The 14,904-nt window shown below is 45.0% G+C and overlaps 1 protein-coding gene across 1 annotated transcript in view; it reads left to right on the plus strand.

Annotated features, from left to right (window-relative positions):
• Positions 1-14,904, plus strand: part of TONSL (tonsoku like, DNA repair protein) — a 612,770-nt gene that overhangs the window by 190,393 nt on the left and 407,473 nt on the right. Inside the window, exon 10 of the mRNA XM_069621801.1 lies at positions 13,130-13,255. Coding sequence (XP_069477902.1) covers positions 13,130-13,255 — 126 coding nt within the window. The remainder of the gene's footprint in view (positions 1-13,129; positions 13,256-14,904) is intronic.

Raw genomic sequence — 14,904 nt, forward strand, 5'->3', positions numbered from 1 at the left:
ATATTTGGCATGTTACAATTGCTTAACATTTTGGTGGAGCTTAGCCTGGTGGCTGGTTTAGTTGGGCACAAGTACAGCAATACTCAATGTAACCACTCTACGCCAATCCCACCGCCTGCCACCAGTGTTGGGTAAGAATTGATGTTGTAACACTGTGTGAGACTACTCAACACTTATCTGCTTGGTATTAGGTAATCCACCTTTGGTATAGGTCTGTGCTACACAAGTTGGTAGTGTGACTGAGCAGGCAGGCCCATCTCAAGAGGGGTAAATGTGAGCTGTAGAGCAGTAGCAATGAAATTCGCAAATGCAAGTAGCCAAGTAACACTCAAGGTTTCAGTTATGAATAGTTATTTATCATCAATTTTTAAATAAGCGTTCTTTAAAAAGGAAAATATATGTAACAATCAAATATACTTTAATAATACTTTTCCAGAATGAGCATATGTTAGTGGAAACTGATTAGAGGTGCTGTTTACACACTTCCTACACCCATAGATGACTTCATTCACAAGGACAGTAATGGCATTTATATCTCAGTAGTTATACTTTGCAGATTCTGAGGTTGCAGAAAGGAAATGTTAAAGGAAGGAAAAAGGTTAAACAGGTTCTCTGGGCATGCGAGTATACTTAAATCTTTCAATAAAGTCTATACAAGCCTTTCCCAGCAATAACAGTCTAAAACGAGTTCCCACCTATGAGGGACAGAAATATCCAAGTCAATGGACTAGAAGAATCTGCAGGGAGCCAGAACAGCTAAAGTCAATTGGAGCACAGTGTATGGACCTGAGGCACTTCTAAGATAATACAGGTCTTGCACAAAGTTAGAGAGTTTTGTAGAAATCACTTGTAGGGGTCACAAGCTGTTAAGCCTGTGAAAAGCAGAGTTGGAATCGACTCTAAGGTAAGCCAATGCAAGTCTCATTTGAGAAGAGCATAGCTCAAAAAGACACTGAAGTAAGTACCCCATGTCTAAACAGTACCTCTGGATTGACGAAGAGTGGTACAGCTGGATTCTGTCCTGTTGCAGTGTTAGGGAGAATTCTTATTTCTGTGCTAATTCCCTTCAACCTTAGAGACCCCAGCTCTTTTGCTGAACTTTAGGACTTTTAAGTTCTACCCTGGAGTGAGTGAGACCTTTTTCTCACTCTCATGTATTTTGATCTGATTTGGACAATGTGTTTTCTTTGTTTTTGGAGTCTGACAAACTCCATAGGCATCTACTTTTGTAATGTGACACACAGCACCTTCAGTGCAGTGTCACAGAGAAGTCCTTTGGATTTCACATAAGGTTTAGATACCTTGGGTGAACTACTGTTCCCAAGAGTAGTAAAGTGAAATGTACTTTACTTAACTGTTTTGCCTATGTGGGTCCAGTGCACCCCATCTTCTGTGGAAGTACTGGGGGGTTACTTAGCCCCTTTTCCTACTTACTCATGTAAACATTTTTATGCTACCCTCACTACATTTAATGGCTTTTGGCAGTGGTTTAATTTTCCTACCATTGTGCGTTTCTATGGCAGGCTGAATCCTCAGCTGCAGTAATGCACCAATGGATGCCCATTTTGTCAAAATGGCCCTGGTCTTCTTTTTTCACCATTTCCTGCTTGTAAGGTCTCTCTTGGGTTTTACTTTGTGCGCCAAACCTGGTTTAACCCTTTTGTTAGTTTTGCCTTTGGTGGCCTTCAATGCTGAAACCCACCTCGGACTCCAGTGTGTCTGGCAGGGCAGAAAGCAAGGGAGGTTCCCGAAACACCCTGTCCTTAGTCTCCTTGGTTACCTGAATGCACCCAGTGCTGATTGGCTGTCTGGCTATCCTTGCAGGGCAGCCACCATGCTGTGAGTACCAGCTAGGCTGTGCATGAATGATATGATATATGATATTTTATTTATATTGCGCTTATACACGTGTTTCAGAGCGCCACCAGGCAAAGGGAGGAGAACCGGGAAGCACAAAAACAACGATTTTACTAGGCCCAGTCACATTGAGAACACACAAGTGCATGCGAAAGGGAAAAGGGCGAAAGTGCATGGAAGGGGGGAGAAGTGGAAAGTGCTATATTTCAACATCAGATTTAATATTGTTGTTACTTGGTTTCAGATGTAGTTGGATCTCTTTAGAAAGTTGTTTAAGATCAATATTATCGTCATCCACATTTCAGCTATTGTGTGGTATATCTGAATTTCCGATTCCTAAATGAGTGCTTTGTTTTTTTAATTTTTTAATTTTTTTCATTGGCTGAACGCCTCTTTTTTTCAGCTCTCTTAATAGACCGTTGTTGTTGCTTATGGCAACACCTAGACATGAATATTTGTTTCTGTCGTTAGTACACTTGATGTATTCATTTGTGATTCTATTTCAATGATGCTAGTGTCATGATGCCTACCCCCGGGCATCCGGATAGAGTCCATCAGCCCCGGGAGCAGGCATCCAGATACTCATTAAAACCCCAACAGCCCCGGCTGGGGGCTGTTTGGATTCAGTCCTGGCGCCTTAGGTGCCAGGCTCATCATAGTAATCAGTCCTGGCGCCATAGGCGCCAGGCTCATAGACTTTACTTACCTTATGCAGACCATGCTGCAAATGAGTCCAAGCCAACGTGAGGCCTGGATGGGACTATTTTATTACAGGGACTATTTTATTACAGGGACTATTTTTTACTCGGGTGGATCTGGGGAACTTCTTACCTGGGACTACTTTGCAGGCTATTTAAACCACGCCCGAACAGCAGCTCATGCTTCGTGTTATTCTGCATCCAGCAGCGGAACGCTCACCGTGTCTGCAAGTCCGCATCCAGTCTTCTGCCACGCCCGCATCGAATCCGGAGCTCCTAGACAAAAGGAAAAGAAAGGAGAAGAGGTTAGATCACGGACATTATTTGATTCCTTACCTGATTCCGGACCCAGCACATCTCCGAGCCTGGAAAGGACATTATTTCAGCACGCATCGATTTGCCAGCAGCAACGCCGTGTTATACTCACCAGTCCACCGCATCTTTCATCTCGGCACTGCCTCCATCATTTTCTTAGTCGAAACCCAGCACCTGGGGAGAAAACAAAAGGAATAACAAGGTGAGCCGAGAAAACCGACAAAGACAATCTCTTTGCCACCATAGGCTTACCTGCTTTACCACCGGAGGTATTATCCTTTAATTCGCCGCATCTTTCTATGCCGCACCTATAAAGGGAGAGAAAACAGCAAGTTAAACTCATGCAACTTTTACCGGACAGTGTTTGGTAATACAGACTCTTACCTGAACGCCATAAGCTGCCTCCAAGCAATATTCTTTTGGACCCAGCTGCAACCTAACGAGGGAATGGAACAAGAGTGAACATCAGACATATTGAACTCTTTCAACTTTATAGACACTGGAGTCAGTATTCCTCCGGAAATCCTTCAGTACCTTCAAACCAGTGAAGTAACTGGTATCTATGCGACCCTGCATGCCTTGCAGGATGGAGAGCTCATCATTTAAAAACATAAGGTGGCTAAATCCCTTTCTCCACTTGCAGGAGAATACTTCTACGAGTCCAGCAGACAAGATTAGGTGGGCCAGTCCAGACTGTCATCTCTTCACTACGCATCACGTTGGGGAAGACCGCAGCTGTCCGGGTCCGATCGACGCCCCTGTGGGAACCAGGTGAGCGTAACAGCTAGTCAGCGCAGAGGGACTATCGGGTGATTCCGATTCTACAACATTGGGTCTGATAAGGAGGGAATCTTTTTTATGATTTTAAGATCATCACTGAACTGATTTACTGTCACCTTAGTTAGCAATAATTCCTTCAACAGATCTCTTGGCATACCATTTGTATTGTCTGTTACTAACCTCTTCACCACATAACTTGACATCGTGGTCACTCTTATATTGTGGATCTTGCTCATGTTTTATTATTACCTTTGATTCAAGTGGTAGAGTATTGACATTCAAACAGGATTCTCTTGCTACCATAAATCCTTCCAATTTACACTTTTTGTTTTTTATTTCTATGATATTGTATTTGATGTCGCGTAACTCTAAATAAGTGACATCATGCCCCTTATCGAGCAGATCTAAAATCCTAATTATAACTGGGAAACTATAAGGTTCTTGTGTCTCAGATGTGTCCGTAGGCAATGGATTGCCCTCACTAATCCTTGATATATTCGCACCTCTCCCTTCATTTTGTGAAGTAGGCGAGCTTGAACCCGTAATCACATTTTTCTACCCAGTGTTCATGGTATTCAATGAGGCATTCAATTGTCGAGGACTAACATTAACTTTTTTCCGAAATACCAGTGGAGCTAGTACATTTATTGCATTCATCACTTTTTTATTTAAATCTTCCATATGTTTTAAGTCGCACTCCCCATTTTGCATATCAATAGAAGATCTACCAAAGATAGGCCTCTGTGTATTCTGACCATTTACGCATTCAGGAGGCGGGCTATGTAGCATACTTGTCTCAGTTTCCTTATCACTACTTGTTTTTTGTCCAACCGTATCTCCAACTTCATCGTGATCACTATACAGGTTATGTTCATTACTCAGAATATGTGAATTCAAAGCTTCACTTTTGTCGATGACATCGGGCCTCTTAATAGCCATACTGTTGGCAGGATCAGCAGGGCAATACAACTCTTTACCCTCAACATCCATTTCAATGTTCTTTTTAGACAATGACCTAGGATTGGAATTTACATTTTCTATGGTGTCCGTAATTAAACCCTTCCCACTTCTTAGACCACTAGCCATAATATAACAAAACAAATCACAGCTAATCTAAGAAAATATACTATAATGGACTATGAAACTGACAATATTAAATTACTTTCAACACAAAACGTGGGCAACAGTTTGAGTCACGTACCAATTTCACGGATAAGTCTCAGCCGTAAACACGTACACCTGCACACCCAAATACCTTAACACCGTACACTTGCCACACTTGATGCACGCTCTGATGCGCATGCACAGGGGATTATGAGGCTTTCTGGGAAATGAAAAGGAGGGGCTTACAGTCGCTCTGAATCTAAAGAAAAAGAAAGCACTCCAACGTTACGTTCCGGCTAACATACGTATGTTTACAATGATTTGCTAGTTTCAACGGGGTATAAGCACTCCCATCCACTTAGTCCATTCCACAGTCCTGCCCACTTCAAAGGGCCAGCCCACAACAAGTAAGGTACTCTTAACAGTACCCAAGTAAGTCGCAAGAGTACCAGATAATTACTTTGGACAATGCAGTCCTTTTTGCAGCGTTTCGAGCCTCCTCTCCACCTCAGCACCTTAAACTTGTCACACTTGATGCGCTGTATTTCTATCACGAAAACAAGGTACATGGACAAATTGTGACTATATCCAGGTACTTATGATGCTTTTATTTGTAAATAGTTATATGACTTATGAGTCGTATATTTTAAGGTAGACTAAAAAAAAAAACGAAAAAAAAAAGTTCTTCCTTGTATTTATACGTAAATGTGAAAGTGATAATTTTTGTCTACATTGTGTGAAAAACCTGAATTGTGATAGTGTTGTGAAAATTTTATTATAAAATGTAAACTAAAAACAACTTTTAAATAAAAAAAAAAAAAAAATGCATGCGCTGACTTGCATGCACCGGGGATTGAGGCTTTCTGGGAAATGAAAAGGAGGGGCATACAGTTTCTCTGAATTTTGGGCAATGTAGTCCTTTTTGCAGCATTTCGCCGCATAGTGCAGCAAAAACGTCCTCTTGTCCTTACGAGGATCCACAACACTCAAGTTGAGCCCAGAAGTATGAACTCCAACGGCGAAGCAAATCTCCTCTCTACCTCAACACCTTACACTTGTCACACTTGATGCGCGCTTGACACTTGAGGCTTTCTTTACAAACTTTCTAAAAACATAAGACTTTTGTGCTATCTAAAGAAGTCCCTCAGCTCCATAGACATTGTACAAATTGACTTTGGCTGTCCTGGCTCCCTGCAGACTCTTCTGACCCATTGACTTTGATTCTAACTGTCCCTCATTGGTGGTGCACAAGTTTAACTTTTATTGCTGGGACAGATCTAATCTTCATTGGGAGATTGAAAAGTGTTCACATGCTTTGAGAACCTGTTAACCTTTTTCCTTCCCTAACCTGTTCCTTTTCCACAACCTCGGAAGTTTATCAAGTATGAAAATTGATATAAGTGCCAATACTGTCCTAGCAATTGAAGTCACTTCAGGGTGTAGGATGTGTGTATAAAGCATCTCGAAAGAGTATCTACTTGCTTATCTTAAATCTGAGGTTGTGTTAAGAAGTGTATTTATATTGTTGCATATTGCCATTTTTAAAGAAGGCTTATGACCATTAAATAATGATTTTGCTAGAAAACCTTGAGAGCAAGTGTTATTTGTATACTTGTTTCTGATGTGTGTTAATCTGCTTAGAATCACATGCTGCGCATATGGTCCAACATCCAGTGGTAACCGCAGAGTATTGCATCTTGTCTTTCGAGAATCGAAAGGGGACGTCGACATGGGTGTGCCTGTAACACTATCCCTAGGTGACGTGTAGTGTACCCAAGATCCCTCACGCGTCGAGGTCCCTCAGATTGTTTTTTATTTCGCCCAGCTTACTGGTCGCCTTGATGCAGATCTCGTCAAAGACTTGGCTTATTGTCCCATCGACCTTAGGTCAAATAATTTATATAAAAAAAACCAAATCACCCTATCTGTCTTTTTTTCGACGGCTGTTACAGACCTCCGCCGAAGACCTTCAGAACTCAACGGACGGTGATTCAGTCGGTGCTGCCGACCACGTGGCCGGGCCTTCCGCCGGCCTATACAGTAGGGATGGTGGGGTCGTGGTGGACATTTCTATACAAACTGAGAATGTCTTTCTCTTTCCTTCCTCTTTCCATTTTGGTTTTCTTCACTCTACCTATCCTCAGCTATGGAGAGGACTCCATTTAGGTTTTGCACTAATTGTAAGAGCAAATTCCCTTGGAAAGATAAGCTCAGACGGTGTAACTGGTGCTTGCCCCTCGATTACAAGGAAGAAGGATGGACGGCTTGTAAGCTCCTCCGTCCTAAGACATTAAAGGAGCGTAGAGTCGAGCAGTGGGCGCCCTATGGTATGCCGAAGGCCGAATTTTCTCCCGCTGCCGCAGCCATCAAATGTGACAACGGCGAGAGTGACGATCATACCTCCGAATCGGAGGTTGTTGACCCTTTGACGGAACGCTCGCGTTCCGCATCGTCTGTCCCCGGCCCCGTTAGGCATGGCTTAGGCACTGCTATGGGGAAGGCACACCCCAGCGATAAAGAAAACATGTACAAAGCACACAACTTCAAGTAAATCTTCGGCCAAGTCGAAGAAGACTTCAGCGCCAACGGGTACACAATGGAAGCTCCGGCGGCACCCGACGACCGTCAGCCCTCCCCGCAGCCGCATATGCGCCTAGCGACCGGGCCATTGGATACATAGGGCGCGAAGCTCCGGCGGCACCTGACGACCGTCAGCCCTCCCCGCAGCCGCATATGCGCCTAGCGACCGGGCCATTGAATACATAGGGCGCGAAGCTCCGGCGGCACCCGACGACCGTCAGCCCTCCCCGCAGCCGCATATGCGCCTAGCGACCGGGCCATTGAATACATAGGGCGCTAACGCTAATATACCAGCTTGCAACGAGATGCATCACAAGAAGGCGTCCGGCGACGATAGGGTTCCGGTTTCGCTGAAGAAGGCCGTCACAGAAGACAAGGCCCCGGCACCGCCGAAGCAGGGAGCCACTGAGGACGAGGCCCCGGCACTGCCAAAGAGAACCCCCTCACAATCGCAGGTTGAAGCTACGTGCCACCTGATCGCAGAGGACGTCGCTGACAGCTTAGCTAGGATTGTTGCTGCCGATTCTCAGAAGCGGCAGCCCGGGTTGTGCCGAGGCCTACGGTAGGGGCCAGGGATCCGCCGAGGTCCAAGGATGGCCTAAGGGGGGGTACCGAAACCCACCCATAAGTTGAAAGAGAAGCACAGAGATGTCTCACCTCTGTTGGTGCCTCAGGAGGAGTTCTCTGAGGAGGAAGATGGGCTGTTCTCGACGATGGAACAAAAATCTTGATGCTTTTCGATGGATGAATGCGTTCAAGGCCCTTTTCCACCTCTAGACCATTCTAGGTCCTCGGTTTGGACTAGAGAAAAGTTTGAGAACTGCATAGAAAGGCTAGACAGGTTTGTTTCCCGTTCAGAACAACCCACACCAAGGAAGCCAAGGGATGAGAGCCCTGCGGACCCCAAAGCTAAGAATACTTTGGATTCTGCAGAAATGGCTGGTCGATCACTGGCTCAGGGCACACTCATGAAGAGACATGCGTGGCTACGGAACTCTGGATTCAAGCCAGAGACGCAAGCGTCACTGATAAACCCGTGGAAGAATCCAACCTGTCTGGGAAGGCGGTCGATGAGGCCCTTGAGACCGCAAAAAAAGGAGCATGACACCCTAAAAACACTGGACCAGATTACACAAAGACCCTCTACAAGACGAGGATCTGGGTCCAAATGGCTTTTTCGTGGCCAACGCTTCCCTCAACAACAATATTCCTCGGGAAACAATTGGAATTCTACACAGGGAAATAGCGGATACACCACCCCGTATACCCAAAGTGGTCTGCGTCGTGGCAAAGGAAGACGCCGGAACTCTACCCCCAGATGCTCCCCGGCCTCGGGTTCGAAATGACCCAAAGATTCGGGTCCCCTCCCATGCCTCTCCGGTCGGGGTCCGGCTAACATCGTTTCTTCAGGCATGGGAGGGAATAACTACAGACCAGTAAGTGCTAAAGACCGTGGCCCACGGATACTGGATAGAGTTCAACCTGTCCCAAACATTCAGACCTCCACGAGCAAAACGACTGACACCATATCATCTTTGCATTCTTCTGCAGGAAATCGAGACACTACAGGAGAAAGAAGCCATAGAAATCGTACCTCTGGCACAGGTAAAAGAAGGTATTTATTCAGTGTACTTCCTTGTACCCAAAAATGATCTAACCATGTGCCCTGTTTTAGATCTGCGCCCAGCGAACAAATTTGTAAAGCCACAAAGGTTCTGCATGGTCACACTACAGGAAGTAATTCCACTGCTATCACAGGGGGATTACATGGCAACACTGGATATGAAAAATGCATACTTTCATATTTCAATGTTGCCAGCACACAGAAAATGCCTCAGATGTATGATACAAGACGAGCATTATCAGTTCAAAGTAGTACCCTTCGGCATAGCATCTGCACCAAGGGTATTTACAAAAGCACTAGCGGTGGCAGCAGCACATCTGCGCAGGCAATCCATCCCGGTCTATCCTTACCTTGACGACTTGCTCATAACAAGGGACTCTTACGAAATATGTCTGTCAAATACCCAAAAGACGATAGATCTTTTATTCAGTCTGGGATTCTCTATCAATGAGGAGAAATCCAGCCTAGACCCCAGTCAGGTCAAACAGTTCCTAAGGGCTCTAATTAGAACAAAGGACAACCTTGTCTTCCCCTCCAACATGAGGGTCCAAAACATGCTATTTCAGATCCCTCAATATGTAGCCAGTCGAGAGGTGAAAGTACGCAAGGCTATGCGACTTCTAGGAATGATGGCGTCATGTTCTACTTGGTTCCTCAAGCGCGCCTGCGCATGTGCCCAATGCAAGAGTGGCTCAACAGCCAGTGGTGTCAGGCCAGCGGACAGTGGGACGATCTAGTGGTCGTGTCGCCGGCCCTCGTTCTCTCGCTGCAGTGGTGGTCGAGGGTCAACCTCTTGAAAGGGAAATCCTTTACCACCCTCGCAGTGGAAGCCACTCTAACCACAGACGCTTCTCTTACAGGGTAGGGAGCTCATATGCTTCAACAAACAGTGCACAGAGTTTGGTTGTCAGACATAGCGTCCAACCACATAAACCTGTTGGCAGTGTTCAAAGCACTGAAAGCTTTCCAGACACAACTGCAGGGGAAGACTATCCTGCTCCTCACAGACAGCACCACAGCCATGTACTATCTGAACAAACAAGGGGGCACTTGTTCTCCAGGGCTATCCAACTGCCAAAGAACATTTGGAAGTGGGCTCTCAAACGCAACATGTTCCTGTTATCACAACATGTTCCAGGGGAACTCAATCTTCTGCCAGACGTACTCAGCAGAGACTTTCCGTTGCCCAGGGAGGATGAATGGCAATTACACAGAGATGTCGTCTCCAACGTTTTCGCAGAATGGGGCTTCCCAGAGATAGATTTGTTTGTAACTCTGGAGAACGCTCAATGCCAAGATTACGCCTCCAAGTACCCCCAGAACCGTTCCAAGGGGACCAAGGGGAACGGACTCTGGATAACATGGTCAGGGAAATTTGTCTATGCTTTTCCCCGACTCCCCTTCTCAACAAGATTGTGCGCAAAATGCACCAGGAACCAGTCACGATGATACTGGTGGGCCCCATGTGGGCCTGACAACCCTGGTACGCTTATCTGATGGAGATGTCCCTATCTCCTCCAGTCAAACTGCCTTGCCCGTACAACATGTTGTCGCAAGACAGAGGGGAGACGGATCACCCATGCCCGCAGACATTGAATTTAGCGGCCTGGCACCTGAGTTCATAGAGTTTGGACACCCGCAACTCCCTCAGAGATATATGGACATTCTCAGGGAAGCAAGAAAACCGAACACCAGATACTGCTATTCCAGTAAATGGAAACGGTTTGTCATCTGGAGCAACTCAAAGAGCATTAACCCGATTAACTGCTCTCCCACACACATTGTTTTATACCTAACTCATTTATTTGAATCAGGCCTGGTCTTTAACTCCATAAAGGTGCACCTAGCTGCACTTTCAGCCTACACTACATCACAACAGAAAGTGTCATGGTGGAAGATACCAGTTATTAAAGCTTTCATGGAGGGAGTGAAGAGAATTCACCCTCCCATTTCTAACTCGGCTCCCGGATGGGACCTAAACGTGGTCTTGACTAGGCTTATGGGGGCTCCTTTCGAGCCCATGCACAAGGCAAGTCTTAAAGACCTCACATATAAGACTTTTTTTTTGGATAGCTATTACCTCCATTAGGAGGGTAAGTGAACTACAAGCGTTCTCGATCCTAGATCCCTTTGTAGCAGTTAACAAAGATAAGGTAGTTCTGCGCACTCACCCTAGGTTTGCACCTAAATTCATTTCCAAGTTCCATGTGAACAAGTCAATAGAACTACCAACGTTCTTTCAGAATCTTTCAATCCTGGGAGAAAGAACCCTGCACTCACTGGATTTATGCAGAGCTGTCATGTTCTACATGGAAAGAACTCGACCACTTAGAAAGATCAATACGTTTTTTGTTTCTGTGGCGGCAGGAAGAGAAGGAGGCGCAGTCTCCAAATCCACTATCTCTAGGTGGATTGTTAAATGCATCACACTCTGCTACACTCTTGCTAAGGGAGAGCTTACCACTGTCTCTGTCTTTTCTGTACTCACTCACAATAGGAACAAGGCTCCCCCTCGGCAGAAAAAATACAATTGGCGGGACCGCGACGCGTGAGGGATCTTGGGTACACTACACTACACGTCACGTAGGGATAGTGTTACAGGCATGGCCATGTCGACGTCCCCTTTCGATTCTCGAAAGACAAGATGCAATACTCCGCGGTTACCACTGGATGTCGGACTATATGCACAGCATGTGAATCTAAGCAGATACATCAGAAATGCTTTTACGGTAAGTAATGCACGTCATGTGTGGATTTCATTGTAACAGCTCTACAGCTCACATTTACCCCTCTTGAGATAAGTCTGGCTGCTCAGTCACTCTACTAACTTGTGTAGTGCATACATATACCAAAAGGTGGGTTACCAATACCAAGAGGACAAGGTTGTTGTAGTCTCCCACAGGGTTACTACATCAAATCTTGCCTAACAGGCAGAGATGCAGATCCTGGATTCCTGAGCCTCAGTCGTGGGGACAAGAGGGAGGAGGCCTGGAGGACTCCTGCGGCAGCAATTTGGAGGTCGTCGGCAGCTACAGGCGCTTTTCGGATCAGCGGAAATTTGCGGTTTCTTCGCGTGGTAAACCGCACCACCGCGGATTTCGGATACCGGTTGGGCTTCCTTCAGTCCTTGATTTCTGCACTCTGGTGAGGGGGTCTCAAGCTCTGGTCGTCCTGCTTCTGGAGGGTTCTTGGGAGACTCCTGGAGCTTCTGGCCGGATTGCAGACATTGCACTCGACTATGGATTTTTCAACCCCTGGCACTCGGTTCTTGCAGCAGCAAAGAAGTGCAGTCAATCAGGGAAGATGGTCCAGTGAAGTTTGTCTCGGGGTTAGTTGTTCCCACTAACCCAAGGGAAGAAGTCGCCCCTTCCGGAGCTTCTCTTGTCGATCAGAAAATGGAGTTTCAGCGCAGCAGAAGGGCTTCACCGGGCAATTCAAAGGTCCAGGAGGATGCAGCAAGCTTCGTTCACGGTTTCGTCGGGTGTTCTTCCCAGTGGTCAACTCTGCCTCCTATTCCAAAACTCTCGCCTTTTTATGCAGGTTTCTTCCATTCAAGTACAGCCTAGGCTGTCAGTCATACAGCAGGGTGGCTGCCAGCCAATCGGGACTGGAATTGTGTTTAGAACAAGGTGGTTTTAGTTGGAATGAGGGATTGCAATGACTGGCGATTCGGGGGAGCTGGGGGTCGGGACAAGAAGTTTCAGAGATGGAGATATAATTCAGAGAGAGATTGAGGAACCTCAAAATTGCCCCCACTGGGAGCCTGGGTAGTAACCACTAACATTTAGTTCCTTGCCAAGTATCTTTTTTCCTTATTTTCTTGCAGAGGTAAACTGGAACGGTCAGCAGCCTGGGACTGTAATGATGAATTTTGCATTGCTGGTATTAAAGTGCTTGGCCCTTTTAAGCTTTTTAATGTTATGTGTAGAGTTTTGAACTTGATTCTGGTCCAAACTGGTTGCCAGTGTAGACTCCTCAGTTGGGTGGAGACCAATTACTTTGTTTTTTTAGGTAAGGCAGCCATCTGCATTGCAGACAGTTTGAAGCAGTTGTATTTTGTAGGATACGAGCCCCATATGGCTAGTATTGCTATAGTCCCATCTACTTCTTTTTCCAGCCAGTATCTGCGAGTGCGTGTGTGCTGATTCTGTGTTTCTGTTCTCTATTTCAGGAATGCAAGACCTGGTTGAGCATGGCATTGGTAAAGGAGGATTCTGGGCAGGGGTATGACGAAGTGGAAAGCTGCTTCACCAATGCGCTGCGCTGTGCAGAGCTTGCAGGCAAACCTAAACTGCAGGTGAGTTTGCTGCTAAGGGAGGAACTTGTTTTGTGGGGATTGTAACCTGCCCTCTTTGCCCTACTTCTCACTTGATCTCACGAATGATTTCCAAACTTTGGTCGTCAGCTTCTGTTTTTCTACAGTGCTCTGCTTCTCTGTTCAGGGGTTGGTCTCATAACACTGGTTGACTGATTCAAGTTGAACTAAGAAAAAGTGTCTAATTCTAAAGACACTCCCGTCCCCTGCACACCAGTTAAGCTGAAATAAATCAGTCAATACACTTTTTAGATTTTCACATATGTATAATAACGTTTAAATAGTTAAACAAAAATGAATGCTTCGATAATTTCTAGTTAACAATCAAGTATAAACATAAAATGACAGGCTTCACAAATGGCCATCATGAAAAAGGAAAAGAGAACAATGTTCTTGTGTTGAGACAAAATTTCAAGCTCTATGCGTTTCGGGGAAACACCCCTTCTTCAGGAGCAAAACAATCTGTAATTACATATTTATACAAACATTTCAGTCAACTCATAATTCACCAGAATTTCAATATATTTGAACGAATCAATGCAGGTATTATCGCTGGACAAATTTCCAAAGAATCACTGTATTGTGCCAGTAATTAGTTATTATTTCAATGCACTATCCCTTCATGCAAAGTGTACATCAATTCACACATTGTGTGAGTCCAAAAAGTAAAACTAAAAGTGAAATAATGGAAGAATCAATTCATGCCATGTACCTGTCAACAGAGACGTGTTCAACACGCTATGGAGAATATGTGCGCTTCACACAGAATACCAATTCTAGATATGCACGGATCCCCACCAAGGAGAGTTCCATGTATACTGTCTTTTCCGAAGTAGCTAATGCTCAAACGGGTCAGAGGATGCTCTATGGAGAATATAAAGGATAAACAGTTTGCGTAGGGTATTCTAAATCTGCTAAAACAAAGCTCAGATTAGGTAGAGATTTCGTCTCAACACAAGAACATTAAACTCTTCTTTTCCTTTTTCATGATGGCCATTTGTGAAGCCTGTCATTTTATGTTTATACTTGATTGTTAACCAGAAATTATCGGTGCATTCATTTTTTTAAATTATTTAAACTTAATTATACATATGTGAAAATATAAAAAGTGTATTGACTGATTTATTTCAGCTTAACTGGTGTGCAGGGGACGGGAGTGTCTTTAGAATTAGACACTTTTTCTTAGTTCATGTTTTGCACGAGCTCCGTGTCAGGGCTTGTATTCCGCCCGAGCACCGGAACATAGTGTTTTGAAACCACTCTATGTAGCAATATGAAAATAGGTGTGCTCCTATTGAATGACATTTTGACTGATTCAAGTTTCCATCTACCGGTTTTCTTGCTGGCAAAGGCTGCCAATAAGCACAGCACCAGCTTTGTTATCTGGCATATTATCATGTCGAAGGCTTTAGTTTCCAGCCCCTGTGATGGCCATTAATAGGTGCAAGCTGAATAACACTCCTGTTGGTAGATTGTGCTAAACAGAGTGGACGTCCATGATGCGGTGTCTTCTGAACGTTTTGCCGTTTCCTGGTGCAGGTTTGACAGTGATGTTCTCCAGGTTTCTTTCTATTTGTTTCATCCTTCATCCTGCAAGAGCACTATTCCAGGTTACAATGTAATCGCAGATC

This window comes from Ambystoma mexicanum, chromosome 5q (assembly GCF_040938575.1).
Source record: "Ambystoma mexicanum isolate Mex_15411 chromosome 5q, UKY_AmexF1_1, whole genome shotgun sequence".
Taxonomy (NCBI): domain Eukaryota; kingdom Metazoa; phylum Chordata; class Amphibia; order Caudata; family Ambystomatidae; genus Ambystoma; species Ambystoma mexicanum.